General features: G+C 39.3%; 1 protein-coding gene and 1 pseudogene across 1 annotated transcript; one reads left to right on the plus strand and one right to left on the minus strand.

Annotated features, from left to right (window-relative positions):
• Window positions 1–153: 153 nt before the first annotated feature.
• On the plus strand, window positions 154–27984 carry DUSP11 (dual specificity phosphatase 11). The gene is made up of 9 exons (XM_089922962.1): window positions 154–382; window positions 1788–1863; window positions 2845–2976; window positions 6209–6332; window positions 9669–9729; window positions 15986–16032; window positions 16648–16723; window positions 16952–17134; window positions 27493–27984. The coding sequence occupies exons 1-9, from the start codon at window positions 282–284 to the stop codon at window positions 27686–27688; spliced, it is 996 nt and encodes a 331-aa protein (XP_089779088.1). The 5' UTR covers window positions 154–281; the 3' UTR covers window positions 27689–27984.
• LOC149747707 (RING finger protein 11-like) lies at window positions 12666–13443 on the minus strand (annotated as a pseudogene).

Raw genomic sequence — 27984 nt, forward strand, 5'->3', positions numbered from 1 at the left:
GGAAGGGTTCACACAAGAACTAATGGACCTCTGCTACCACCCTCCGGCTAAGGAGGGAATTGCAGCCATCAGAGTCCTCTTTACTAATCAAGCGCCTCAGTCGGCCGGCGTGATGACGTCATCTCGACGAGCGGTGGCGCATGCGCAGTAGAAAGAGGTCCGCGAGCTGAGAGGGCTAACGCCTAGGTGACTGTGGTTCGTGGACTTGTGCTGGCACTGGGGCGGCCGGGTTGGCGACTTTGGCACTCTTGGCGTTGGGTGGGCGGCATATTGGGGGTCACATGAGCCAGTGGCATCATGCCCGCGGGCGCTGGGGTCAGGGTCGCGGATATTCTGGACGTTCGTCGGCCAAGAAGAAGGGCGGAAACCACATCCCGGAAAGGTAATACGTCTTGGCCCCTGGGCGTTGCCGGTGGAGCTCAGAGCCCCTGGGCCTGGCCTTCGTTTCTTGTGCTGTCGCCTGTCACAGTGGCCCCCGCGCGCTGGCCTGTCCGCGCTGTGCTAGGGGGTGCTGGTCGTCTCGCGGCTCAGTTCACAGTAGCTGAAAGGGACGGTGTGTGATGTTCTGATTTCCCCCCATCGTTTTAAATGGGAGGCTCTGGCCATTGCTCCTCGGGTAAAATGCCGAGGGACTGCTTTTTAAGATGGGACTTTCAGTGTTGGGGACACTCCTTAATTACCAAAATGGAATCCCCTTCAATTCCTCAAGCTGTGTTGTTTTGGCACAGAAAATGTGAGTAATAGGAACTGGACCTAAGTTTGAGTGAAAAAATGCACCGGTACCGCCGAATTTTCCGTTGAAACAGTTGATTTGTTTTGTCTCTTGGAATTATAAAGGGCGTGCTGTTGCTTCCTAACCGGTGTTACTTGAGAGATCTACCTCTGTACGTTCAAATGATGAATTTTGAGACTTTGCTCATTTGTGCAGTAAACCCTTTAATTCCCTAAGACCTTCCTTTCCTCCGTCTCATACCCCATTAAGCCCGCTTCAGTTTATCTCCTGAATTTCTTCTGAATCTGTCAACTCTTCCTCAACATCCTAATACTGAACTTGCCTGTCTGTTGCAATTAGGTCCTAACTAGTGTCCATATATCTTGTTTCCTTCCAATCCATTCTTCACACAAGAAACCTTAAAAGCAAGTTGGAACATTGCTCATAAACATCGCTCAAAAACATTGTTTTGAGAATAGAAAACAAACCGTTGGCCTTTAAGAATGCGTGGTCTAGAATCCTCTCTGCTTCTCTGGCCCCATCTTGTGCCACTTTTGCCCTCGCTTTCAATGCTTCAGATACACTGAATTAACCTTAGTTCTAACTCATCTTACAGAAGTCAGTTCAGATATTATTTTTCACTGTGATTCCTAGCATTAAGGAATTTTATTATCAGGTTTTGTATGAGGACTAAAAATAAACTGTGAAGTGAAAAAATTGAGTTTAAACTGTTTCAGTCAACACTCATGTATTAATGATACCTTAGTATCCAACATTGGGCTAGGTTCTATTAGTGATACAGAAGTTCTGGTCATCTCTGGTTTTAGATATCCCTTATTTGTTGAGACCTTTGCATTGTTTCGTTACCTTTTATCTGTTTTCAAGATGGGAAAACAGGAACAAGGGAAGTATAGGTTATTACTAGGTGGGGTTGAATAAGTGGAGCAGCAAAATGCAAAGCAGAAAGAAGAGGGACCTACCCTAGAGGGATATGATTTCCATTTTCAAGGCACATCCATCCTATGCAGGGAGACAGCCTAACATAAAATTTGCCTAACAAAAAATATATTAACAGGTGGAAAGACTATCTCCCAGTTGGACAGCGGATGCCTGGGACTCGTTTCATTGCTTTCAAAGTTCCTTTAAAAAAGGTGAGCAAAAGTTAATACCAGTATTCTTCCAGAAATCTGAATTCACCATATAGAGCCCTGGCTCTCAACCCCATCATACTCCATTTTCCCTTTTTATAGCAAATACTTTTAAATACCTCTTTTACTATCCAGAAATGGGATTCATAGACAAATACAACCAACCTTTGTACTTAATTAAAAAACAAAAAAAAACAATGCAATGCCCTAACTATAAATAAAGAATAAAGTAATTTATAAGAAAGTAATATGTATCTCAGTATGTAAATGTTTGGGGATGACTATACTAGAAATAAAGAAATAGTTACTTGTACCATGAATGCAATAAACTATGGACTTTGATTGATAATGATGTTTCAGTGTTGGTTCATGAATACTAACAAATGAAGCACACTGGTATGGCATGTTGATAATGGGGAAGGCTGTGTGGGATGAAGGAGAGAGGGTATAAGTGGGAACTGTGTACATTTTGCTCAGTTTTGCTGTGAATCTCAAACTGCTCTAAAACTAGTCTACTAATTAAGAAAAAAAGTGTGTGTTGCTGACACTTGAATAACCAAAGAGATCAATGGAACAGGGTACATGTATAAGCCAAATACATGAAAGAATATTTAGCAGTGAAAGCCATCCTTCCTATATGTAGATATTCAAGAAGTTTATTTCTGTGTCTATTTTCAGGCACTCTGCTTGGAGCTGGCAATACAGTGGTAGGCAAAATTGATGTGGTCCCTGCCTTCTGGGAGTTTAGAGTCAGGTTAGGAGACCAACATGAAATAAACAAACCTAGAAATAAATATATAGAAGTGAGCTTATTTTCTTCCATCTAATCTCTCTGGAAGAAAGGATTGTAATATCGCTTGTAAATTCCAGAGGAGGAAACATTACTTTGAATCTCATATGTTAGCATCACAGGGTTTGAATAAATGGATAATATAATAAAGGATTTTAAACACATGTTCTTTCTTATTTTATTCTTTCTGACAGAGTTTTGAAAAGAATCTTGCTCCAGAAGAACGTTTTTCCCCCTTGGATCTTTTTAACAAAATCCAAGAACAGAATGAAGAACTTGGGCTGATAATTGACTTAACATATACTCGCCGCTATTACAAGCCAGAGGTAAATGGAAGCCGTAATTGAAAATGACCTTCTTTCTGATACTGTAATAATTCATAGTAGTTCAGTAGTTATCATCTTATGGTAAGGTGAGTCCTGGCCTTCTCTCGTGGGTTCAAAAAGGGAAGCTAGTGGTTTCCTTAAATACACATTTGTAATTGCTGTTTCAGAATGAGATTAAAGATATGAATTGAACTATAGTATTTGGCAGTAGGCTCTAGATATGCTTAAGAAATTCTATAAGCTTCCATGTTCTATATTTTGAAAATGAAGTAAACTTTTAGTAGTTACAGTAGTATCCTAAAAAGAAAGAAAGGTATGTCCATTATGTCTTTAGCACTTATGTTAAGCAGTTGCCTGAGCATGTTTAAGCATCAGTGTAAAAGACAATTGTTCTCTAAGTTTTATGCTTCCTTTTCCTGATGCCTTCTGATATAGTACAGAAACCCATCTATTCTCTTGGCCCATGTAGGACATTCCAGTGCAAAAGAATTATCCTTCTTCTGACCTGTTCCATGGCCTTGGGAGACAGTAACACCTAATGTCTTTTAATATTTGTAGAGCAGTTTGCCATTTAGAAAGTTCTTTCATATCCATTGACTTAGTTAATCTTCACAGCAATCCTTTGCTCTTGAAGTGGAAGTAGTACTGATATCTCCTACTGAGTGCTTACCCTGCACTAAGCTCAGAGGATAGACAACTACAATTACTAATTTTACAGACGATGAAACTGACTCTCGGAAAAGGAAGAATTGAAATTTCAGCTCTGTTATTGCTTTTTTTTTATTGTGGTAAAATATAGAGAAATCATATTTCTTTTAACCGTTTATAAATATGCAGTTCAGTGGCATTAAGTACAGTCACAGTGTTGTGTAACCATCACCGCTGTCTAGAACCAAAACTTTTTCATCGTCCTCAACAAAAACTCTGTAACCATCAAACAGTAACAACCCCATTTTCCCTCCCACCAACCCTTGGTAACCTCTATTCTATTTTCTGTCTCTGTGAATTGGCCTATTCTAGGTACCTCGTGTAAGTGGAATCTGCAGTATTTGTCCTTCTGTTTCTGGCTTATTGCACTAAACATCGTGTTTTCAAGGTTCATCCATGTTATAGCACGTAACGAAATGCCATTTCTTTTTTGGCTTAGAAAATCCCATTGTGTGTATATAGACCATAGTTTGTTATTCAGCGGTTGATTGACACTTGGTTGTTTTCCACCTTGTAGGTATTGTGAATCATGCTGCTATGATCATTGGTGCACAGATATTTGTTCAAATCCCTGCTTTCAGTTCTGTTAGATGTGCAGCGTAGGTAGTAGCAGAGTTGTTGGATCATAGCCTACTGCCAAATACTAAGCTCTACGCTTAACCTGTGAGAAAGTGCCAAACTGTTTTCTACAGTGTCGTCTTGTTTTTAAACAATTATCACAAATTTTAAGCATATACAAAAGTATAAAACTACTGTGAGTGTTCCTTATATACCCATGAACTCATCCAGCTTTCTTATTTACCAACTGATGGCTGTCATGTTTTATCTATACCCCCACCTGTTTCACCCCATTCCATATTATCTTGAAGCAGCTCTGAGACAACATGTAATTACACCTATACAGTTGTGGTATGTATATTTAAAATATAGGGCTTCTATTCCTTAATATGTTGTTTTTTGTTTTTTTGGGTTTTTTTGCGGTACATGGGCCTCTCACAGCTGCGGCCCCTCCCGCTGCGGAGCACAGGCTCCGGACGCACAGGCCCAGCGGCCTCGGCCCAGGGGCCCAGCCGCTCCGAGGCATGCGGGATCCTCCCGGACTGGGGCACGAACTTGCGTCCCCTGCATCGGCAGGCGGACTCCCGACCACTGCACCACCAGGGAAGCCCCTTAATATCATTTCTTAATATTTAATACCCAGTGAGTGCTCAAATTTGCAGTTGTCTCCTAAATGTCATAAAAAATTGTTTTTAAGAATTTTGAATTAGATCCAAATAAGGTCCACACTTTGCCGTGGATTGTTAGGTCTCTGAAGTCTTGTTTAATCTATAGGTTCTCCCTCCATGTCTCTCTCACTTTTCTTTTCCTCCTTGAATTTTATTTTTAAAGAAACCAGGTAATTTGTCCCATCTAGATGTCGATGATTACATTCCATGTGTTGGTAACATATTCTTCAGTCCTTTTATTTCCTGTAAATCGGTAGTTGATCTGAATGAAGCTTAAATGTTTTGTTTTGGCAAGACAGTTTCATAGGTGATGCTGTGTTCTTCCATGGAGACATATAATTGTCTCTTTCTGTGATATTAGCAATCACTGATGATTCATATCTACATCCATTAATTCAGTTGAGGCTTCAAAAAATGGTGAATTCTATTGGTTTTTTTTCACTTATTAGCTGGGTATATTTGTACGAGGAGAAGATTCCCCTCATCAGCTGTTTGGTTGCCCAGTTGTAGAGGCATGATTCTCTTCTTTTATTTAACAGTTTTCAAAATAATGAGTTGATTCACAAATATCCTCCAGTGTTGACCAGTTTTGTAAAATTTTATTTATTCCTATCACCGTGGACTCCGTTACAGTTATTATTCTAACTGAGGCCCTATCTTTGGCCAGTTGGAGCTTCTCAGTGACTCCTGAGTCCTTTTGAAATGACATCAGTTGTTTCTAGACTTTTTCAGTGGTCAGAGCTAGGAATTATGTATGTTTGTTTTTAATATTTTTAAAATAGGTCATAGGTTCCTACTGCTACTTTCCATTTAAATTCAGAACTAGAGAATTTTCACTTATCCTTTTCTGTCTTCTATTGATAGTCTACTTTCTCCCACCCCAAGAATACCAGTTCTCAACAATGCCTGAAATTTGCTTTGTTTCTTAATTCGAATCCAAGTTCTTCTGACTCTATTCTACTACTCTCCTTAAATCACAGCTGCTTTATGCCCTTGAAATGTAAGATAGAACATAAATGTAGGTAGAACTGTTTATATCATTTTGAGTTACATGTGCATTCATTCACATAGATTTGCTTTTCCTTTTGCATGCCTGGTAACTGTCCGTTCTGCAGTTTTAATGAAAATCAAGTGATAATTACTGGTTAAAGCAGCTTTGGAAAAAATGGCTCTCATCAGAATGACTGACATACAAAGTTTAATGTACTCTCCTGGTTTATATTCTGCCTTCTCTAATTAATTTTTTATTCCTTCCCTACAAAGGAAATAATACATATTTTCATGGTTTTGCCTTATAGGACTTACCAGAAACTATTCCTCATTTAAAAATTTGTACAATTGGACATCAGGTGCCAGATGACGACACTATTTTTAAATTCCAGTGTGCTGTTAATGGGTTTTTGAAGGAAAATAAAGACAATGGTGAGTTGTTGTTTTTTTTTTCCTTTACCTGTAATTTGGTATGCATTGTGAGTGGGGTTGGGGATTTTTAACATTTTTAATAGTTCTGACATTAGGCCTGTTGTGTTTGGTAACATTAAGGTGGAAATGTCAGATGGTGCTAATAGAGTACGGTGTTTTTCCTGTTTATGGTCACAAACAATTTAGTTTAGTTTGGAAAGTGATTTTTGTGAGAAATATCAACTGAACTAGCTTACTTATCTCTTTTTTAAAAATTTGAATGGAAAAATACATTTAAAAAAATGTTCTTTTGTCCTGTTTATTGGTTGAGAGGTGGAAGAAAAGGTTAAGACTCTCGGGTTCTTAGCGTACATAAAAGAGAAAACAAAAAGCAAAGGTTCAGAGTGAGACAGATCCCTAGAAGCAAAACAAAACAGTGGACCAGGTAGAGTGGCTTCCTCATCATATATGTGTTTAAGATATTTTTGCTGCTTTTACACTTCCGGTGCAAGTGAGGAAGAACACTACCACCTCTTACTCTTATCTTCAGACAGGAAGAACTTAAAAGGCTGGTGTTTTCTTGTTTCCGCTTTAAGATCTACTCTGTTGATAGTAGGTGTTAATAGCGTGTGAATTTTAAGGATCCACTTGCCTTTTTCTAGCATCTAACTATCAGAAGGAACATGGTGTTTGCCATGTTTTAAGACTGAGGAATCTTTTGTCTTTGGAACACCACTGACGCCCATGTGAAAGTGTTCATTTTGTCCTCTTTCTAAATTTAGCCTGAGGAGTGTGCACTTTATTAAATCAATGTAACAGACAGTAAATATTCCGTGTATATATAAAATGATGCACGTATATACATAAAACAGGGAGTAGGGGAGAGGGAATAGAGATGGAGGTGGGAAGATAGGGGATAGGAGGCGAGAGAGAGAGGGAGAGACTGGAATTTCAAGATAAATGTTCATTCTATAACCTGGTTGCTTAATGCAGGTACTAGCTCTTAAATATCTTCAGCCCTATTCACAGATCTTCCGTGTACTTTAGCTTTAAAACTTGAGAGGCTTGGCCTGTCCTGTGATAACCAGGGTGTCTAGAAAGGAGGCAAATTATCTGATTTGTTTAAACTGTAGTCACAGAAATGTTACCTCTTAAGATGTTAGGGCGCAGCTGCCGGCCTACTCACTTCCTCCAGGCTCCTTTGTGTGTGTTCTGTCTGTTCCGCGTGGGCTAGAAGATCCTTACAAGTGCATGAGAACACGTTTGTAAACCTTGATTGTTCACATGTTATACCAAGTGTAGTCCATTGCATATGCTGACTCCTCTGTGGGTCTTCTGCATGCAGTGGGCTAACTTCACCATGCTGTCTGCCATTGCAGTCTCATGACCTTAGTTATGATCCATTGGTGGCTTCCTCTGCTATAAGCCCCTCCCACAGATGCCAGGCTCACTGATAATGAGGAGGAGACTATACTATGCACTCCCTAGAATTGGTAGAGACTCAGAAAATGAATTGTTTCAGTAAACACCGAGAGCCTTATAGGTTTGTTGTTAGGGCACGGGGATACAGAGGTGAGTAGAAGTCTTTGTTCAGTAGCAACTTACAGTTATCTAAGAAGATAAACATGTAGTGACTATAAGTGGGTTAATTATAATAGAAGAATCAAGTGCAGCAGGAATATAGAGGAGAAACTGAGGAAGGCCTGACTGAGGAGACAGCATTTGAGCTGTGGGGGAAGAGGATTTTGAGTGCTTGGGGAAGAGGATTTTGCCAGAATGAGGAAAGGATAGCCCAGGTATTGGGAACAGGTACAAAAGGCCCAGGGCTTGAACTTGTGCTCTGGAGGGGCAGCCTCTGGTGTGACTAGAGGGTAGTGTGAAAGGGCAAAGAATTCATACATTCATTTCAGCAAATATTTGTATAACACCTTCTAAGTTGAAGGCACTGTTCTAGGAAGTAGGAACAGAACAAAGTTCTTGCCCTTACGTACTTTCCATTCTAGTGGGGGAGAGAGATAAATAAATAAGTAAATATATGGAGTGTCAAGTGGCGGTAAATGCTTTGGAGAATAACAAAAGAAGATGAAGAGGTGAGGGAATGTGGTAGGTGATCAGGGAAGTCCCCTCTATTAAGATGTTGATTGAGCAGAGCCTTGAAGTGAGAAACAAGCCATTGGATATCTGGGAGAGTGGAGATGGGGTGGGAGGGTGTGTTCTGAAGCAGAAGGAATAGTAGGTGCAAAGTCCCTGAGGCACGACTGTGCTTGGCATGTTTGAGGAATAGTAAGGAAGCCAGTGTGGCTGGACAGGGTAAAGTGAGTGAGGGCAGGGCAGTAGAGAATGAGATCAGGGGAGGCTGGCAGGGCAAAGGAGGGAGGTGGATGATGTAGGTCCTTGTAAGTCATAGTTTGAACTTATAATTCAGTTGGAGAGACACACTGATATTTGTTTATAAAGAGTTCTCATTGCTATGCTAAAAACTTGGGCTTTATTCTGTGCTAAGTGAAGATTTTTAAGCAACAGAGCAATCCAGCCAAGTTTATATTTTAGAAAGATAACATCTTCGATGTGGAGGATCAGTTGAAATAAAAGAGATTGCTAGAATTGTAGGGCGGTAGTAATCCAGGCAGGAGATGACAAATGCCAGACACCACCTAGTCACAGACATACCTTTTGCAGAGATCAGCTCCGTGTTGTTGTTTTTTATTTACTTTCTCTTATAATTTTTTTTAAGTGCTGGACCACGAAACACTGTGGCATAGTTGGAAAAATCTGAGACTCGATTCTAGTCTTTTTTCTCTTTGCCTGCTGTGCAGCTTGGGCTTACGTCTCAAGCCTTACTTTTTCATTGTGAAATAAGAACGGTGCTACTTAACCAAGGTCTCCACAGGCACATAGACCCGTGGCGTGTGAGGAGCAGTGAATGAGAGAAGGAATGAAAGTGCTTTGGGACCCCAAGAGCCCTTCAGAAACCGTTTGTACTTTTTAATATTGAGCATTAAAAGTGAAGGCATTCCATTTGTTTCACTCAAAAACAAATTCTCTTCTTCTGATAGCCTGTTTTTTTTTTCCACCCCCTTTTTCTGTAGTCAGATCAGTTCCTGATGGGCATTCTCCAGTCCACACTATTGCATCTGATTGGAGGCTATGCAAAATTTCCCAGAGACAATGAATTTTGACTTTATAGTAGTTAATTCTTCATAGTACATTCCTTCAAAAACACTCCTTCAGAGTTTTTCCTTTTCAGGATAGTGGTAGTGTTGTGGTAACTAATAAATGCTACTCTTCAGAAAATTGTATAACTTTTTTGTAGTGTATCTACTTCGCTTACTTAATTCCATATTCCCTGTTTTATAGACAGACTTATTGGTGTCCACTGTACCCATGGTTTAAACAGGACTGGCTACCTCATCTGCAGGTGAGTTGCCAACCCCAAGAGGCAGACCATGTTTAAATTGTTCTGTTTGCAATAGTAATGTAAGCTAATGTAAGCTGAATGCAAAAAATGCAGTCAGAAGGGCTTCCCTGGTGGTGCAGTGGTTGAGAGTCCACCTGCCAATGCAGGGGATACGGGTTCGTGCCCCTGTCTGGGAAGATCCCACATGCCGCGGAGCGGCTGGGCCCGTGAGCCATGGCCGCTGAGCCTGCGCGTCTGGAGCCTGTGCTCTGCAACGGGAGAGGCCACAACAATGAGAGGCCCGTGTACCGCAAAAAAAAAAAAAATGCAGTCAGAGAAATGTATGAAGTTTAAGGCAATTTTGCCCCCTACTCAGAGGTTACCACCAGTAATAATTTAGCACATATTTTTTCAGACGTAAAAAATGCAGATATAAGCATATACAATGGTCCCTTGGTATCTGCAGGGGATTGGTTTTAGGGCTCCCCATAGATACCAAAATCCTCGGATGCTCAAGTCCCGTATGTAAAATGGCGTAGTATAGTCGGCCTCCCATATCTGCAGGATATGGAACGGTTGGATATACAGAACTGACAGTACATGTGATTTAATGGTATAGTATTTAGACATTCTGGTTTATAATTTAATATATGGTGGACATCTTCCTATGAAAATATTTGGAGACCTCATTCTTATTTATTTATTTATTTATTAATATGTTTTTCCTCAAATTTGCTTTATGTAGTTGGATATAAATTAATGAACAAAAACTTAAGCAAGATACATGTAACAATTTAATAGAACCTGATACTCTAATTCTTTCAGTTTTTCTCAAACTCACCATGGGGCTTGTAAGAAGATTAACCAACATGGATACTACTACAGTTGAATGTCAAATCTTTAAGTGCTTATGACATACTAAATTCTTCTATAATGCACTTATGAAGAACCCTTCAAGAGACTTGTGTTTTGTACGTAGAAAAGTGTTAAGAGTCAAATATTCAACTCAGTATAAAATAATAAGAAACACTTCTGATTTGTTAGGTTGAGATTGCTTCTCCTTTTACTAATGAATGATTTTTTTAGCTATAATATCACTGAGCTGAACAAATATGTCACCTTCGAGTACATAAGGAAAAATAAACACATGCTAAATGGGTAAAACATTACAACTACATCTTTAGTAGCCCATCTGTACTTCTAACACTTCAGAAGCTTAGAGATTCAGAGTGTTCTTACATTAATTGCAAGAAAAGTATAAAGGAGAAATTCCTTCTTTTTTGAGATCACAACTGTGAAGTCGTGATTATACAAATTCTTCATTTGTGTGCAAAACATGAAACACATTTGTTTTAATTCTCCCTGCTTGCAATTGTCAGTCAACTAGCAGGACTTTCCTTCCAAGAAACAGACAGATGTGTTTTATATAACTTCAGTAACCTCAGCACTACAATAAGAAGACATGCAGTATCCTTTTGCTGTGGTTGAAGACAACAGGGAAGGAGGTCACAGGAAAGAATAAATCAAAATTGTTACAACTGAGAAACTTTTGTCAGTTTAACCATGGTGCCACTTTCATTTTTACATAAGCATGTTGGCATAACTCAAGCTCAATAAATCAGAATTCTTAGTATTTAAAATTTACCTTAACTTTTAATTATCACCATGTTAACAACCAAAATAATCAGATGAAACACATAAGAAAGGGTAATGTTAAACCCCACTTTACTAGAGTTAGTTTCTGGACACATTAACTCATTTTTTTATAGAAGAGGGACAGTGAATCTCAGTTTGTTTACAAGCTAGGAGATCACTTTGAACTCTGCATTTCTTAACTGCAAACAAATATAGCACTTGTAACAGGTTATAAATAAACTGGTTTTCAAGCACAGAGCCAGCCCCAACAGTAATAGTACACTATTTAAAAAGACCTAAGGCAATGAATTCCATTTCCAATGGAAAAAATGAATCATATGGTCTTGGACAAACAATTCTGATGGTTTACTTAACAGTCACTTAGTAGTTCTTCCTTGCTCATAGAACTTTATGATTTTTTTGAGGAGTGAAGCATTCAGCTTTAGTGGGTAAATCCTTGTTAGCCTAAGACAGTCATTATTATATCCCTCTTTGCCATGAATTGTCTTATGAATGGTCATATCAGTCTGTTTTGGCAAATGAGTAATTAGGGGAAGGCTGTTACTGTGCTTATGAGAATGATATTTTTCTCTGAAGAAAGATAAATATGCATTAGGAAAATGACCGTTGGGACTCTTTTTCTGCTTCCTCCTTGTTTTGTGAGAATATGATACTTGGTTTTACAGCAGCCATCTTGTGACCATGAGATGATTATATGCCAATAACGACAAATGGTAGATTAGAAAGAACCAGCAAAGACAGAAAACAGCAACATCAATAGTAACAACAATCACAGCAAAAGAACAATGGGACCTTAACTTGTGGAGTTCCTATAAAATAAAAAATAAATGCTCTATGTTTATTCTAAAAACAAAAGAACTGTGCAAACAAGCTTAAAACTACTTTTTTTGTGCCAGTGTTATAAAATGTAGCTTTTAATAAAAACCTTGACCCAAATGCCAGCAACTTCAGAAAAGAATTTGGGTAGGGGGAAGAAGAAAGTTATCTCACTTAGGAAAAACAACCACTATCTTTCTCCTAATCTTCGACACAATTGAAACACATATAGCTGCTGTAACACTTTACACAATTCCTATGTACTGGAGCAATAACAAGATCTAAATACAATTATATTTTTAAACACTGGGTGAAGGCTTTACATAAAAATAGCATCCTACTTTTCCCCATAAATTTCTAAAATATCACGTACTTTTCCCCAACATCTGCAGCCGTTTAGGAATTTTTAGGAAACTTTCATGCATTATCTTAATTCCTAATCCCTGGATCTTTGGGCTCAGCGAGAAAAGATCAAAACCACCAAAAATGATGGTTCATTTGAAGTCAGGTCAGAGACACTGGCTCAGTTAGTCTCGTAGGACAAAAGCAGTGCTGCATCAACTGTCTCCATGCAGGAGGGGCACGTGAAGGATCTCATCAGCCAGTCATCTGTACAGCCCAGGTGATCTGCATACACAGCAGAAATCAAATTGGGTTGTCATAAACAAAGTCCATCACACAGATCACACACTCCCGGATCTTTTTTTCTAATATTTATTTTATTTTATTTATTTATTTGGTTGCACCGGGTCTTAGTTGCAGGCAGTGGGCTCCTTAGTCGTGGCATGCAAACTCTTAGTTGCGACATGCGTGTGGGATCTAGTTCCACGACCAGGGAACGAACCCGGGCCCCCTGCATTGGGAGTGCGGAGTCTTTAGCCAGTGCACCACCAGGGAACTAGAGAGAGGCTTTTTTTCTGATCCATTTCTTCCAGGGTCATAAACTCCTTTAGGCTGATGCTGTATGAGGCCTATTCTTTCCTATTTTGTTCCTCTCAGCTGAGTTGCTAGGCGAGCCTGGCTAGGTGTTGGATGATAGACCAAAACTGGAACTTGATCCAGATACGGCAGCAACGGCTCCTGATCCAGCTCCGTCCCCTTGCCGAAGCTAGCCCAGTCGGACTGAGACTTGTGAGGCAGGGAGATGTCATCCGAAGTGGGGGACTTAAGGCATTTCCCCATCTTCCAGGGCTTGAGTGTGTGATCTGTGTGCTGTTTTGACAGTCTTCCAACCTCATTCTTTTTTAAAATAATTAATTTATTTATTTATTATTTTTATTTATTTATTTTTGACTTTTAAAAATTTATTTTTTATACAGTAGGTTCTTATTAGTTATCTATTTTCTACATATTAGTGTATATATGTCAATCCCAATCTCCCAGTTCATCTCACCACCACCGACCCCCGCCCTGCCCCTCTTTCCCACCTTGGTGTCCATACGTTTGTTCTCTACATCTGTGTCTCTATTTCTGCCTTGCAAACCGGTTCATCTGTACCATTTTTCTAGATTCCACATATAGGCATTAATATACAATATTTGTTTTTCTCTTTCTGACTTAGTACACTCTGTATGACAGTCTCTAGGTCCGTCCACGTCTCTACAAATGACCCAATTTCGTTCTTTTTTATCTCTGAGTAATATTCCATTGTATATACGTACCACGTCTTCTTTGTCCTTTCATCTGTCGATGGGCATTTAGGTGGCTTCCATGACCTAGCTATTGTGAATAGTGCTGCATTGAACATTGGGGTGCATACGTCTTTTTGAATTATGGTTTTCCCTGGGTATATGCCCAGCAGTGGGATTGCTGAGTCATATGGTAATTCTATTTTTACTTTTTAAGGAACCTCCATACTGTTCTCCATAGTGGCTGTATCAGTTTACATTCCCACCAGCAGTGCAAGAGGGTTCCCTTTCCTCACACCCTCTCCCGCATCTGTTGTTTGTAGATTTTCTGATGATGCCCATTCTAACCGGTGTGAGGTGATACCTCATTGTAGTTTTGATTTGCATTTCTTTAATAATTAGTGATGTTGAGCAGCTTTTCATGTGCCCTGTGGCCATCTGTATGTCTTCTTTGGAGAAATGTCTATTTAGGTCTTCTGCCCATTTTTTGATTGGGTTGTTTGTTTTTTTAATAATGAGCTACATGACCTATTTATATATTTTGGAGATTAATCCTTTGTCTGTTGATTCGTTTGCAAATATTTTCTCCCATTCTGAGGGTTGTCTTTTCATCTTGTTTATACTTTGCTGTGCAAAAGCTTTTAAGTTTCATTAGGTCCCATTTGTTTATTTTTTTTAAGGCTGCATTGTTCCTTTGCTTACTGATGAACATATAAAAGTCCGAAGTTTTTGATATTATAAAACGTCAAAGTAATGGACATTGCTGTGTGAACACCTTTGAATATATATGCTTTGTCTCAGTTAACTTCACTCAGAATGGGACTTCTGCATCAAAGAGTTGGTGCCCTTATGCTTTTTGTGGATGTTGCTACACTGTACCAATTTATGGTTGTTCACGCAGGAAGTACTTATTGAGCATGTGTTATGTTTAAGCGCTGTGCTGGGGGCTAGCAAAAAGACTTGTGACATTTTGTGAGTGAAGAGACTTGACCTGCCCTTTGTGAATTCTAACAGTCCAGAGAGGGAATAGATATTCAAGAATCATACACTGCATGTAGAATTACATCTCTGACAAGTGCCAAGGAGAGGAACATGGTTCCATGAGAGCATATTTTAGGGAGGATTTGATCTCATCATGGAGATTAGAGAAGGTTTATTTAGGGATGTTTCAGCTGATATCTGAAGGATGAGTAGGTATTAACCAGATAGGGAGGTTGGGGAGAGATTTCTGAGCATAAGGAATAGCAAAAGACCCTATAAGAGGAAAGCAAATGGTGTGTTGGAGGAACTGGCCAGGAAGGTGGGGCTGTTGGGGGAGCATGTGATTATAATGGAGCTACAAGTATGGGTAGGAGCTCGATCGTGCAGGCTTATGTTTAAGGTTTCAGACTTTAATAGAAAACCATTGAACTTTTTTTGTTGAAAGTGAGTGTGTGGAACATACCCAATTGCATTTTCAACCTATCATTTTGCTACCGAGTGGAGAATACAGTGCAGGGAGAAAGAGTGGAAGCGAGGAAACAAGTTAGGAGACTTTTGTAGAAATTGGGCATAATGGTGGCTTGGACCAGGGTATGGTGGTCATTTTGGTGGAAAGATGTGTACAGATTCTAGAGGTATGTAGGCAGTATCATTGTCAGCACTGGTGGTGGGTTGAGGATGAGGGTGAGGGAGAAATAGCTGTCAGTGATGGTGATTCCTAAGTTTCTGGCTCCTATGGTTGGTTAGATAGGGTTTTTTAGATATGATGTTAATATTTATCCTAATTTGTCTTTTGTTATTTGTTGGTTCTTGATGAATACTCTGTCATATTAAGTCTCCTGTTTTGAGTGTACAAAGCATTTTGATCAAAACTGAGTGTTGTATGTTATCAGATAACTTTTTAACATCTGCCAGTTTGGTCATGTATTTTATTCTCTTTCATTTATTAATTAAATTATTGTATTAATGTAAATAATTATATTAATAGATTTTCTAAAGTTGTGTTATCCTTGCATCCTTGGAATAAAGCCTTTTTGTAATCATGGTATATATCATTCTTTAACAATTATTGATTAGATGTGCTGATACTTTCTTAGGATTTTTATATCTATATTTGTAAAGTGAAATTGGACCTTTTTTGCAAAAACTTGATTTTCTTTTTATTTACAAATGACTTGAATTTTGTTGTTTTGTAGATACTTGATTGATGTAGAAGGCATGTGGCCAGATGATGCAATTGAATGTAAGTATAAGGGTTGTCACTACTTTTCCCTTTTTATAAAATTTGAAGGTAGAAGTGTAGGGGAATTTCTCAAGTTTTGGAAAAAGAGAAAAGTTTGTAATTCATTTGTTCAGACATAAGATAACCTTTTACCAAAAGTTTTGAAAGGGATATATCTGGAAATAGCGAGATATAACAGCCTGAATAATTAGTCAGTGGATTTCAGCATTTTTTTTCTTTTTTAAATTTATTTAATTAATTAATTTATTTTTGGCTGCATTGGGTCTTCGTTGCTGTGCGGGCTTTCTCTAGTTGCAGCGAGCGGGGGCTACTCTTTGTTGCGGTACGCAGGCCTCTCATTGCGGTGGCTTCTCGTTGAGGAGTATGGGCTCTAGGCACACAGGCTTCAGTAGTTGTGGCACACGGGCTTCAGTAGTTGTGGTGCATGGGCTTAGTTGCTCCGTGGCATGTGGGATCTTCCCGGACCAGGGCTCGAACCCCTGTCCCCTGCATTGGCAGGTTGATTCTTAACCACTGTGCCACCAGGGAAGTCCCTGGATTTCATCTTTAATCTGCTTTCTCTGGGAAAGATTTGCTTTTTGTACAGTTATCTCTAACAGTTCATCCGTTCCTCAGTATTCAATAGGAGCCGTGGACATTGCTTAGAAAGACAAAACTACATTGAAGACCTTCGGAATGGTCCCATCAGAAAGTAAGTTGCATTTTATACGTGATATTTGTGGTTAGGAAGATCTATTTTTATATAATTTAAGCTGCACATATCCCTTCTTCTTATAGCTTGTTTACTTGCTCGAGGAAACCTAAACAAATAGGAATGGGGGGAGGATGGAATTGTTATTTTCACGGGCCAAAATATAGTCACTAAATTGGCTACTGAATTTGCAGACCAGTAATATTTTGTGGAAACATTCTGTTTGAGGAATCGGGATTCCAGTGTATCCAGAACAAGTGGTTTTGAAGACTCAGCGCGTATGATGGAACCAGTTCACACAGCTAATAAGTCTGTTAACCAAGGACTGAAGTATAACCTGCATCAGACCCCAGGTTACCCAACATCTCGGCATTTCCATACCCGGACCCGAGATTTGCAGCAATCAGAAAGGTATCTTTCCCTTTTTCTAGAATTGAAATAGAAATTAATATTATAAATTAGTGCAGACACATTATAATGTGAAGAATTGGTGTTTTCTTGCTGATCAGTGTCAACCAGGAGGTATTGTTTGTTCCATATTTTGCATTTAGGGCTGGAAAATCAAGTACAGGAGGGGGAATAGGTGATTTTTCAGAGGCAGTTGGGAAGAGGACTTAGAAATTTTCATTGATTCTTAAACTTAGTTTAAGCCAATAATTTGATGTGAGTGTCAGAAAGGATCTTACATTCTTAGGCTGCAGTAATAGTGGTATAGTTTTCAGAATAAAGAAGGTTGCTTTATTTAAAGAGTAAATACAAATTATAGGGAAAATGGTAAAATTCCAGTAGAGAAACTTGCAAAGGGGTTGAACATATAAATCACAAACATACTTTTACATGGGAAACAGGAAAAACCTCAGTACAATTAAACAATACTTTTTGCTATTTTGCTATTAATTTAGCAAGTTTTTGACAAGGTAGTCCAGTGTATTGATTGTCAGGCTGGACTTGCATCCTGGCTCTGCTGTTCACCCTGTATGTGATCATTTTTTTTTTTTTTTACATCTTTATTGGAGTATAATTGGTTTACAATGGTGTGTTAGTTTCTGCTTTATAACAAAGTGAATCAGTTATACATATGTTCCCATATCTCTTCCCTCTTGCGTCTCCCTCCCTCCCACCCTCCCTATCCCACCCCTCCAGGCGGTCACAAAGCACCGAGCTGATCTCCCTGTGCTATGCGGCTGCTTCCCACTAGCTATCTACCTTACGTTTGGTAGTGTATATATGTCCATGCCTCTCTTTCCACTTGTCACAGCTTACCCTTCCCCCTTCCCATATCCTCGAGTCCATTCTCTAGTAGGTCTGTGTCTTTATTCCTGTCTTGCCCCTAGGTTGTTCATGACATTTTTTTTTCTTAAATTCCATATATATCTCTTAGCATACGGTATTTGTCTTTCTCTTTCTGACTTACTTCACTCTGTATGACAGACTCTAGGTCTATCCACCTCATTACAAACAGCTCAATTTCGTTTCTTTTTATGGCTGAATAATATTCCATTGTATATATGTGCCACATCTTCTTTATCCATTCATCCGATGATAGACACTTAGGTTGTTTCCATCTCCGGGCTATTGTAAATAGAGCTGCAATGAACATTTTGGTACATGGGTCTTTCTGAATTATGGTTTTCTCAGGGTATATGCCCAGTAGTGGGATTGCTGGGTCATATGGTAATTCTATTTGTAGTTTTTTAAGGAACCTCCATACTGTTCTCCATAGTGGCTGTACCAATTCACATTCCCACCAGCAGTGCAAGAGTGTTCCCTTTTCTCCAAACCCTCTCCAGCATTTATTGTTTCTAGATTTTTTGATGATGGCCATTCTGACCAGTGTGAGATGATATCTCATTGTAGTTTTGATTTGCATTTCTCTAATGATTAGTGATGTTGAGCATTCTTTCATGTGTTTGTTGGCAGTCTGTATATCTTCTTTGGAGAAATGTCTATTTTGGTCTTCTACCCAATTTTGGATTGGGTTGTTTGTTTTTTTCTTATTGAGCTGCATGAGCTGCTTATAAATTTTGGAGATTAATCCTTTGTCAGTTGCATCATTTGCAAATATTTTCTCCCATTCTAAGGGTTGTCTTTTGGTCTTTTTTTTTTTCTTTTTTGTTACATCTTTATTGGACTATAATTGCTTTACAATGGTGTGTTAGTTTCTGCTTTATAACAAAGTGAATCAGTTATACATATACATATGTTCGCATATCTCTTCCCTCTTACGTCTCCGTCCGTCCCTCCCACCCTCCCTACCCCACCCCTCCAGGCGGTCACAAAGCACCGAGCTGATCTCCCTGTGCTATGCGGCTGCTTCCCACAAGCTATCTACCTTACATTTGGTAGTGTATATATGTCCATGCCTCTCTCTCGCTTTGTCACAGCTTACCCCTCCCCCTCCCCATATCCTCAAGTCCATTCTCTAGTAGGTCTGTGTCTTTATTCCTGTCTTACCTCTAGGTTCTTCATGACATTTTTTTCTCTTCCATTCCATATATATGTGTTAGCATACGGTATTTGTCTTTCTCTTTCTGACTTACTTCACTCTGTATGACAGACTCTAGGTCTATCCACCTCATTACAAACAGCTCAATTTCGTTTCTTTTTATGGCTGAGTAATATTCCATTGTATATATGTGCCACATATTCTTAATCCATTCATCTGATGATGGACACATAGGTTGTTTCCATCTCCAGGCTATTGCAAATAGAGCTGCAATGAACATTTTGGTACATGACTCTTTTTGAATTATGGTTTTCTCAGGGTATATGCCCAGTAGTGGGATTGCAGGGTCATATGGTAGTTCTATTTCTAGCTTTTTATTTTTTATTTTTTTATTTTTATTTATTTTATTTTTGTGATACAAGGGCCTCTCACTGTTATGGCCTCTCCCGTTGCAGAGGACAGGCTCCGGACGTGCAGCCTTAGCGGCCATGGCTCACAGGCCCAGCCGCTCCACGGCATGTGGGATCTTCCCGGACTGGGACATGAACCCGTGTCCCCTGCATCGACAGGCGGGCTCTCAACCACTGCGCCACCAGGGAAGCCGCTATTTGTAGTTTTTTAAGGAACCTCCATACTGTTCTCCACAGTGGCTGTATCAATTCGCATTCCCACCAACAGTGCAAGAGGGTTCCCTTTTCTCCACACCCTCTCCAGCATTTATTGTTTCTAGATTTTTTGATGATGGCCATTCTGACTGGTGTGAGATGATATCTCATTGTAGTTTTGATTTGCGTTTCTCTAATGATGAATGAACTTGAGCATTCTTTCATGTGTTTGGTGGCAGTCTGTATATCTTCTTTGGAGAAATGTCTATTTAGGTCTTCTGCCCATTTTTGGATTGGGTTGTTTGTTTTTTTCTTATTGAGCTGCATGAGCTGCTTATAAATTTTGGAGATTAATCCTTTGTCAGTTGCTTCATTTGCAAATATTTTCTCCCATTCTGAGGGTTGTCTTTTGGTCTTGTTTATGGTTTCCTTTGCTGTGCAAAAGCTTTGAAGTTACATTAGGTCCCATTTTTAAATTTTTGTTTTTATTTCCATTTCTCTAGGAGGTGGGTCAGAAAGGATCTTGCTGTGATTTAGGTCATAGAGTGTCCTGCCTATGTTTTCCTCTAAGAGTTTGATAGTTTCTGGCCTTACATTTAGGTCTTTAATCCATTTTGAGCTTATTTTTGTGTATGGTGTCATGGATTTGATCTAATCTCATACTTTTACTTGTACCTGTCCAGTTTTCCCAGCACCACTTATTGAAATGGCTGTCCTTTCTCCACTGTACATTCCTGCCTCCATCAAAGTTAAGGTGACCATATGTGTGTGGGTTTATCTCTGGGCTTTCTATCCTGTTCCATTGATCTATCTTTCTGTTTTTGTGCCAGTACCATACTGTCTTGATTACTATAGCTCTGTAGTATAGTCTGAAGTCAGGGAGCCTGATTCCTCCAGCTCCGTTTTTCATTCTCAAGATTGCTTTGGCTATTCGGGGTCTTTTGTGTTTCCATACAAATTGTGAAATTTTTTATTCTAGTTCTGTGAAAAATGCCAGTGGTAGTTTGATAGGGATTGCATTAAATCTGTAGATTGCTTTGGCTAGTAGAGTTATTTTCACAATGTTGATTCTTCCAATCCAAGAACATGGTATATGTCTCCACCTATTTGTATCATCTTTAATTTCTTTCATCAGTGTCTTATAATTTTCTGCATACAGGTCTTTTGTCTCCTTAGGTAGGTTTATTCCTAGATATTTTATTCTTTTTGTTGCAGTGGTAAATGGGAGTGTTTTCTTGATTTCACTTTCAGATTTTTCATCATTACTGTATAAGAATGCCAGAGATTTCTGTGCATTAATTTTGTATCCTGCTACTTCACCAAATTCATTGATTAGTTCTAGTAGTTTTCTGGTAGCATCTTTAGGATTCTCTATGTATAGTATCATGTCATCTGCAAACAGTGACAGCTTTACTTCTTTTCCAAGTTGGATTCCTTTTATTTCCTTTTCTTCTCTGACTGCTGTGGCTAAAACTTCCAAAACTATATTGAATAAGAGTGGTGAGAGTGGGCAACCTTGTCTTGTTCCTGATCTTAGTGGAAATGCTTTCAGTTTTTCACCATTGAGGACGATGTTGGCTGTGGGCTTGTCATATATGGCCTTTATTATGTTGAGGAAAGTTCCCTCTATGCCTACTTTCTGCAGGGTTTTTATCATAAATGGGTGTTGAATTTTGTAAAAAGCTTTCTCTGCATCTATTGAGATGATCATATGGTTTTTCTCCTTCAATTTGTTAATATGGTTTATCACATTGATAGATTTGCGTATATTGAAGATCCTTGCATTCCTGGAATAAACCCCACTTGATCATGGTGTATGATCCTTTTAATGTGCTGTTGGATTCTGTTTGCTAGTATTTTGTTGAGGATTTTTGCATCTATGTTCATCAGTGATATTGGCCTGTAGTTTTCTTTCTTTGTGACATCCTTGTCTGGTTTTGGTATCAAGGTTATGGTGGCCTCGTAGAAAGAATTTGGGAGTGTTCCTCCCTGTTTTATATTTTGGAAGAGTTTGACAAGGATAGGTGTTAGCTCTTCTCCAAATGTTTGATAGAATTCGCCTGTGAAGCCATCTGGTCCTGGGCTTTTGTTTGTTGGAAGATTTTTAATCACAGTTTCAATTTCAGTGCTTGTGATTGGTCTGTTCATATTTTCTATTTCTTCCTGATTAGTCTTGTCAGGTTGTGCATTTCTAAGAATTTGTCCATTTCTTCCAGGTTGTCCATTTTATTGGCATAGAGTTGCTTGTAGTAATCTCTCATGATCTTTTGTATTTCTGCAGTGTCAGTTGTTACTTCTCCTTTTTCATTTCTAATTCTATTGATTTGAGTCTTCTCCCTTTTTTTCTTGATGAGTCTGGCTAATGGTTTATCAATTTGGTTTATCTTCTCAAAGAACCAGCTTTTAGTTTTATTGATCTTTGCTGTCGTTTCCTTCATTTCTTTTTCATTTATTTCTGATCTGATCTTTATGATTTCTTTCCTTCTGCTAACTTTGGGGTTCTTGTTCTTCTTTGTCTAATTGCTTTAGGTGCAAGGTTAGGTTGTTTATTCGAGATGTTTCCTGTTTCTTAAGGTAGGATTGCATTGCTATAAACTTCTCTCTTAGAACTGCTTTTGCTGCATCCCATAGATTTTGGGTCATCGTGTCTCCATTATCATTTGTTTCTAGGTATTTTTTAATTTCCTCTTTGATTTCCTCAGTGATCACCTCGTTATTAAGTAGTGTATTGTTTAGCCTCCATGTGTTTGTATTTTTTACAGATCTTTTCCTGTAATTGATATCTAGTCTCATAGCATTGTGGTCGAAAAAGATACTTGATACAATTTTAGTTTTCTTAAATTTACCAAGGCTTGATTTGTGACCCAAGATATCATCTATCCTGTAGAATGTTCCATGAGCACTTGAGAAAAATGTGTATTCTGTTGTTTTTGGATGGAATGTCCTATAAATATCAATTAAGTCCATCTTGTTTAATGTATCATTTAAAGCTTGTGTTTCCTTATTTATTTTCATTTTGGATGATCTGTCCATTGTTGAAAGTGGGGTATTAAAGTCTCCTACTCTGAATGTGTTACTGTCGATTTCCCCTTTTATGGCTGTTAGTATTTGCCTTATGTATTGAGGTGCTCCTATGTTGGGTGCATAAATATTTACAATTGTTATGTCTTCTTCTTGGATCGATCTCTTGATCATTATGTAGTGTTCTTCTTTGTCTCTTGTAATAGTCTTTATTTTAAAGTCTATTTTGTCTGATATGAGAATTGCTACTCCAGCTTTCTTTTGGTTTCCATTTGCATGGAATATCTTTTTCCATCCCCTTACTTTCAGTCTGTATGTGTCTCTAGGTCTGAAGTGGGTCTCTTGTAGACAGCATATATATGGGTCTTGTTTTTGTATCCATTCAGGCAATCTGTGTCTTTTGGTGGGAGCATTTAGTCCATTTACATTTAAGGTAATTATCGATATGTATGTTCCTATTCCCATTTTCTTAATTGTTTTGGGTTTCTTATTGTAGGTCTTTTCCTTCTCTTGTGTTTCTTGCCTAGAGAAGTTCGTTTAGTAGTTGTTGTAAAGCTGGTTTGGTGGTGCTGAACTCTCTCAGCTTTTGCTTGTCTGTAAAGGTTTTAATTTCTCCATCCAATCTGAATGAGATCCTTGCTGGGTAGAGTAATCTTGGTGACAGGTTCTTCTCCTTCATCACTTTAAATATATCCTGCCAGTCCCTTCTGGCTTGCAGAGTTTCTGCTGAAAGATCAGCTGTTAACCTTTTGGGGATTCCCTTGTGTGTTATTTGTTGTTTTTCCCTTGCTGCTTTTAATATGTTTTCTTTGATTTAATTTTTGACAGTTTGATTAATATGTGTCTTGGCGTATTTCTCCTTGGATTTATCCTGTATGGGACTCTGTGCTTCCTGGACTTGATTAACTATTTCCTTTCCCATATTAGGGAAGTTTTCAACTATAATCTCTTCAAATATTTTCTCAGTCCCTTTCTTTTTCTCTTCTTCTTCTGGAACCCCTATAATTCGAATGTTGGTGCATTTAATGTTGTCCCAGAGGTCTCTGAGACTGTCGTCATGTCTTTTCATTCTTTTTTCTTTATTCTGCTCTGCAGTAGTTATTTCCACTATTTTATTTTCCAGGTCACTTATCCGTTCTTCTGCCTCAGTTATTCTGCTATTGATCCCTTCTAGAGTATTTTTAATTTCATTTATTTTGTTGCTCATCATTGTTTGTTTCCTCTTTAGTTCTTCTAGGTCCTTGTTAAATGTTTCTTGCATTTTGTCTATTCTATTTCCAAGATTTTGGATCATCTTTACTATCATTATTCTGAATTCTTTTTCAGGTAGACTGCCTATTTCCTCTTCATTTGTTAGGTCTGGTGCGTTTTTATCTTGCTCCTTCATCTGCTGTGTGTTTTTCTGTCTTCTCATTTTGCTTATCTTACTGTGTTTGGAGTCTCCTTTTTGCAGGCTGCAGGTTTGTAGTTCCCATTGTTTTTGGTGTCTGTTCCCAGTGACTAAGGTTGGTTCAGTGGGTTTTGTAGGCTTCCTGATGGAGGGGACTAGTGCCTGTGTTCTGGTGGATGAGGCTGGATCTTGTCTTTCTGGTGGGCAGGTCCACGTCTGGTGGTGTGTTTTGGGGTGTCTGTGGACTTATTATGATTTTAGGCAGCCTCTCTGCTAATGGGTGGGGTTGTGTTCCTGTCTTGCTAGTTGTTTGGCATAGGGTGTCCAGCACTGTAGCTTGCTGGTCGTTGAGTGAAGCTGGGTGCTGGTGTTGAGATGGATATCTTTGGGAGATTTTCGCCATTTGATGTTATGTGGAGCTGGGAGGTCTCTTGTGGACCAGTGTCCTGACCTCAGAGGCACAGCACTGACTCCTCGCTGCAGCACCAAGAGCCTTTCATTCACACGGCTCAGAATAAAAGGGAGAAAAAGTAGAAAGGAAGAATTAGTACAAGTAGAAAGAAAGAATGGAGGGAGGGAGGGAGGAAGGAAGGAGGGAAGGAAGGAAGAAAAGAAAGAAAGAAGATAAAGTACAATAAAATAAAATAAGATAAAATATAATAAAGTTATTAAAATAAAAAAATAATTAAGAGAAAAAAAAAGAAAAAATAACGGACGGATAGAACCCTAGGACAAATGGTGGAAGCAAAGCTATACAGACAAAATCTCTCACAGAAGCATACTCCTACACACTCACAAAAAGAGGAAAAGGGGAAAAAAATCATAAATCTTGCTCTCAAAGTCCACCTCCTCAATTTGGGATGATTCGTTGTCTATTCATGTATTCCACAGATGCAGGGTACATCAAGTTGATTGTGGAGCTTTAATCCGCTGCTTCTGAGACTGCTGGGAGAGATTTCCCTTTCTCTTCTTTGTTCTCACAGCTCCCAGGGGCTCAGCTTTGGATTTGGCCCCGCCTCTGCATGTAGGTCGCCATAGGGCGTCTGTTCTTTGCTCAGACAGGATGTGGTTAAAGGAGCCGCTGAATCGGGGGCTCTGGCTCACTCAGGCCGGGGGGGGGGGGAGGGAGGGGTAAGGAGTGTGGGGCGAGCCTGTGGAGGCAGAGGCCAGCGTGACGTTGCAGCAGCCTGAGGCACGCCATGCATTCTCCCGGGGGAGTTGTGCCTGGATCCGGGACCCTGGCAGTGGCGGGCCGCACAGGCTCTCCGGAAGGGAGGTGTGGAGAGTGACCTGTGCTTGCACACAGGCTTCTTGGTGTCGGCAGCAGCAGCCTTAGCGTCTCATGCCAGTCTCTGGGGCCCGCGTTTAGCCTCGGCTCGCGCCCGTCTCTGGAGCTCCTTTAAGCAGCGCTCTTAATCCCCTCTCCTCGTGCACCAGGAAACAAAGAGGGAAGAAAAAGTCTCTTGCCTCTTCGGCAGGTCCAAACTTTTCCCCGGACTCCCTCCCGGCTAGCCGTGGTGCACTAACCCCCTGCAGGCTGTGTTCACACCGCCAACCCCAGTCCTCTCCCCTCGCTCCGACCGAAGCCCGAGCCTCAACTCTCAGCCCCGCCTGCCCCCGCAGGTGAGCAGACAAGCCTCTCGGGCTGTGAGTGCCGGTCGGCCCTGATCCTCTGTGCAGGAATCTCTCCGCTTTGCCCTCCGCACCCCGGTGGCTGCGCTGTGCTCTGCGGCTCCGAAGTTTTTCCCCCTCCGCCACCGGCAGTCTCCACCCACGAAGGGGCTTCCTCGTGTGTGGAAACCTTTCCTCTTTCACAGCTCCCTCCCACTGGTGCAGGTCCCATCCCTATCCTTTTGTCTGTTTATTCTTTTTTCTTTTGCCCTACCCAGGTATGTGGGGGGTTTCTTGCCTTTTGGGAGGTCTGAGGTCTTTTGCCAGTGTTCAGTAGGTGTTCTCTAGGAGTTGTTCCACGTGTAGATGTATTTCTGGTGTATCTGTGGAGAGGAAGGTGATCTCCGCGTCTTACTCTTCCGCCATCTTCCCGGAAGCCCCCCTGTATGTGCTCTTGAGTAAGATCTCTAAATTCCTATTTTATTATCAGTTAGATGGAAATTTTAATAATATTATAAATAAAATTTTAATAACATATACCTTGGGATTGTTGTAGATTATTACATGAGTTAATAAAGTACTTTAGCACATTGTAAACTTTCAGTTTTCAAAAAGATGTTTTGGCATTTTTAGCAGATGTAAACATTTCAAAAAGGTTGCTTGTGTTGCCAGGGGCACTGAAAAATGGTATAGCCCTTTTGAAACATAACTGTAATAGCCATAAAAATGTTCATACCTGGTAATTCCACCATGAGGTTACAGAAATACTTAAAAATATGGAAAAATCTATGTGCATTTAATCATTCAGCACATTTCTCAAACTCCCTACTATGTATCAGACTCTGGACTAGATGCTTAGGATACAGTTGTATATGTTCTGGGATGTTAATCCCAGCATTATTTATAGTAGTGGAAAAATTGGTAGCAGCTTGCATTTCTAATGATGAAGAATAGCTAAGTAAATTATTATATCCATACTATGATATTTTATAAAGCCATTGAAAGTGATAGCTTACTTATGATAAGTGAAAATAATAGGTTATGATTCAGCAGTCAAAAAAAGATGGTAGGGGGAAAAAGACCAAAAGTAAATATTAACCAGTTTACTTAGATTAAGTGGGATTGAGGGGTTTTTCGGGGTGTTTGCTTTTCTCAGATTTCCAAATTTTCTTTTGTATGATTATATTAGATTTACTGATGTTGCTTTTGAGACAATTAAATTTTAATTTTCCAAATTTGCTGCATGTGCCAAGGTTAGAATTTCTACATTTTATAATTAATTTATATATGTATTTACTTATAAAGTGAAAGTACGTTCCTGGTTTCAAAAATAAATAGCTTATTCTGTTTCATGTCAACCCTGCCACACTTGGAGAGAATGTATCTGATTAGAATAGTATGGGTATTTATAGGGAAAGATGGAAAGGCTTCTGGGAACCTACAGTGTGCCAAGGCATTGTGGTGGGTAATTGAAGTATATCATCTTAATTTACCTTCAAAACAATCCATGAAGATGGAAGGTATTATTAGCTCTATTTTATAAAGAACTACGAAATCCAAAGATTAAGCAATTTTATCTGCTAAAATCACACAGGTAGAAAACAGTAGAACCAGAGTACCTATGTGTAATTTTATAAAGCTTATTATTTATATTTATTAAAACTAATAATGGTGTATTACTTTTGTTTTGTTTAAGAAAATTTTCACAGAATCGGAACATTTACCAGAGAGGCCATATTCCTCCTCCTGGTCCCCACGGAGAGGACTGTTTACACAGGAGGTACTCTTGGAATGTGAAGCCAAACGGCAGTCAAGCAGTGCAGAACAGAAGGTGGTATCCTGGCAGTTACTACAGACTACCCTATCCGACCTATCATAGATGGACCAAGTGACACAAGCCTACCCTGGAGATCTACCTGGAGACAGAACAGGACTGAAGACAGCCAGAGTGACTTTTTATAAAATCAGGTCAAATGAGGTTTATAATCTATTTTAGTGCTCCCTTATGTGTTCAAGCTTAAGGAAAAATTATATTGATCCTTAGCTCCGCTGATAAATTTGCAGTATTTACAACAGTGAAGGAAATAATCTGTCATTCCAGTCTTAAATTTTTTTAAAGGAGGATGGTATTTTAGAACTGATAAAAGTAATAAAGAACATCCCTTGTAAATTATTTTTAAAAATTCTA

Source organism: Delphinapterus leucas, chromosome 13, assembly GCF_059928025.1.
Source record: "Delphinapterus leucas isolate spDelLeu-1000000601 "Yukka" chromosome 13, BTC_Dleu_Yukka2, whole genome shotgun sequence".
Lineage (NCBI taxonomy): Eukaryota > Metazoa > Chordata > Mammalia > Artiodactyla > Monodontidae > Delphinapterus > Delphinapterus leucas.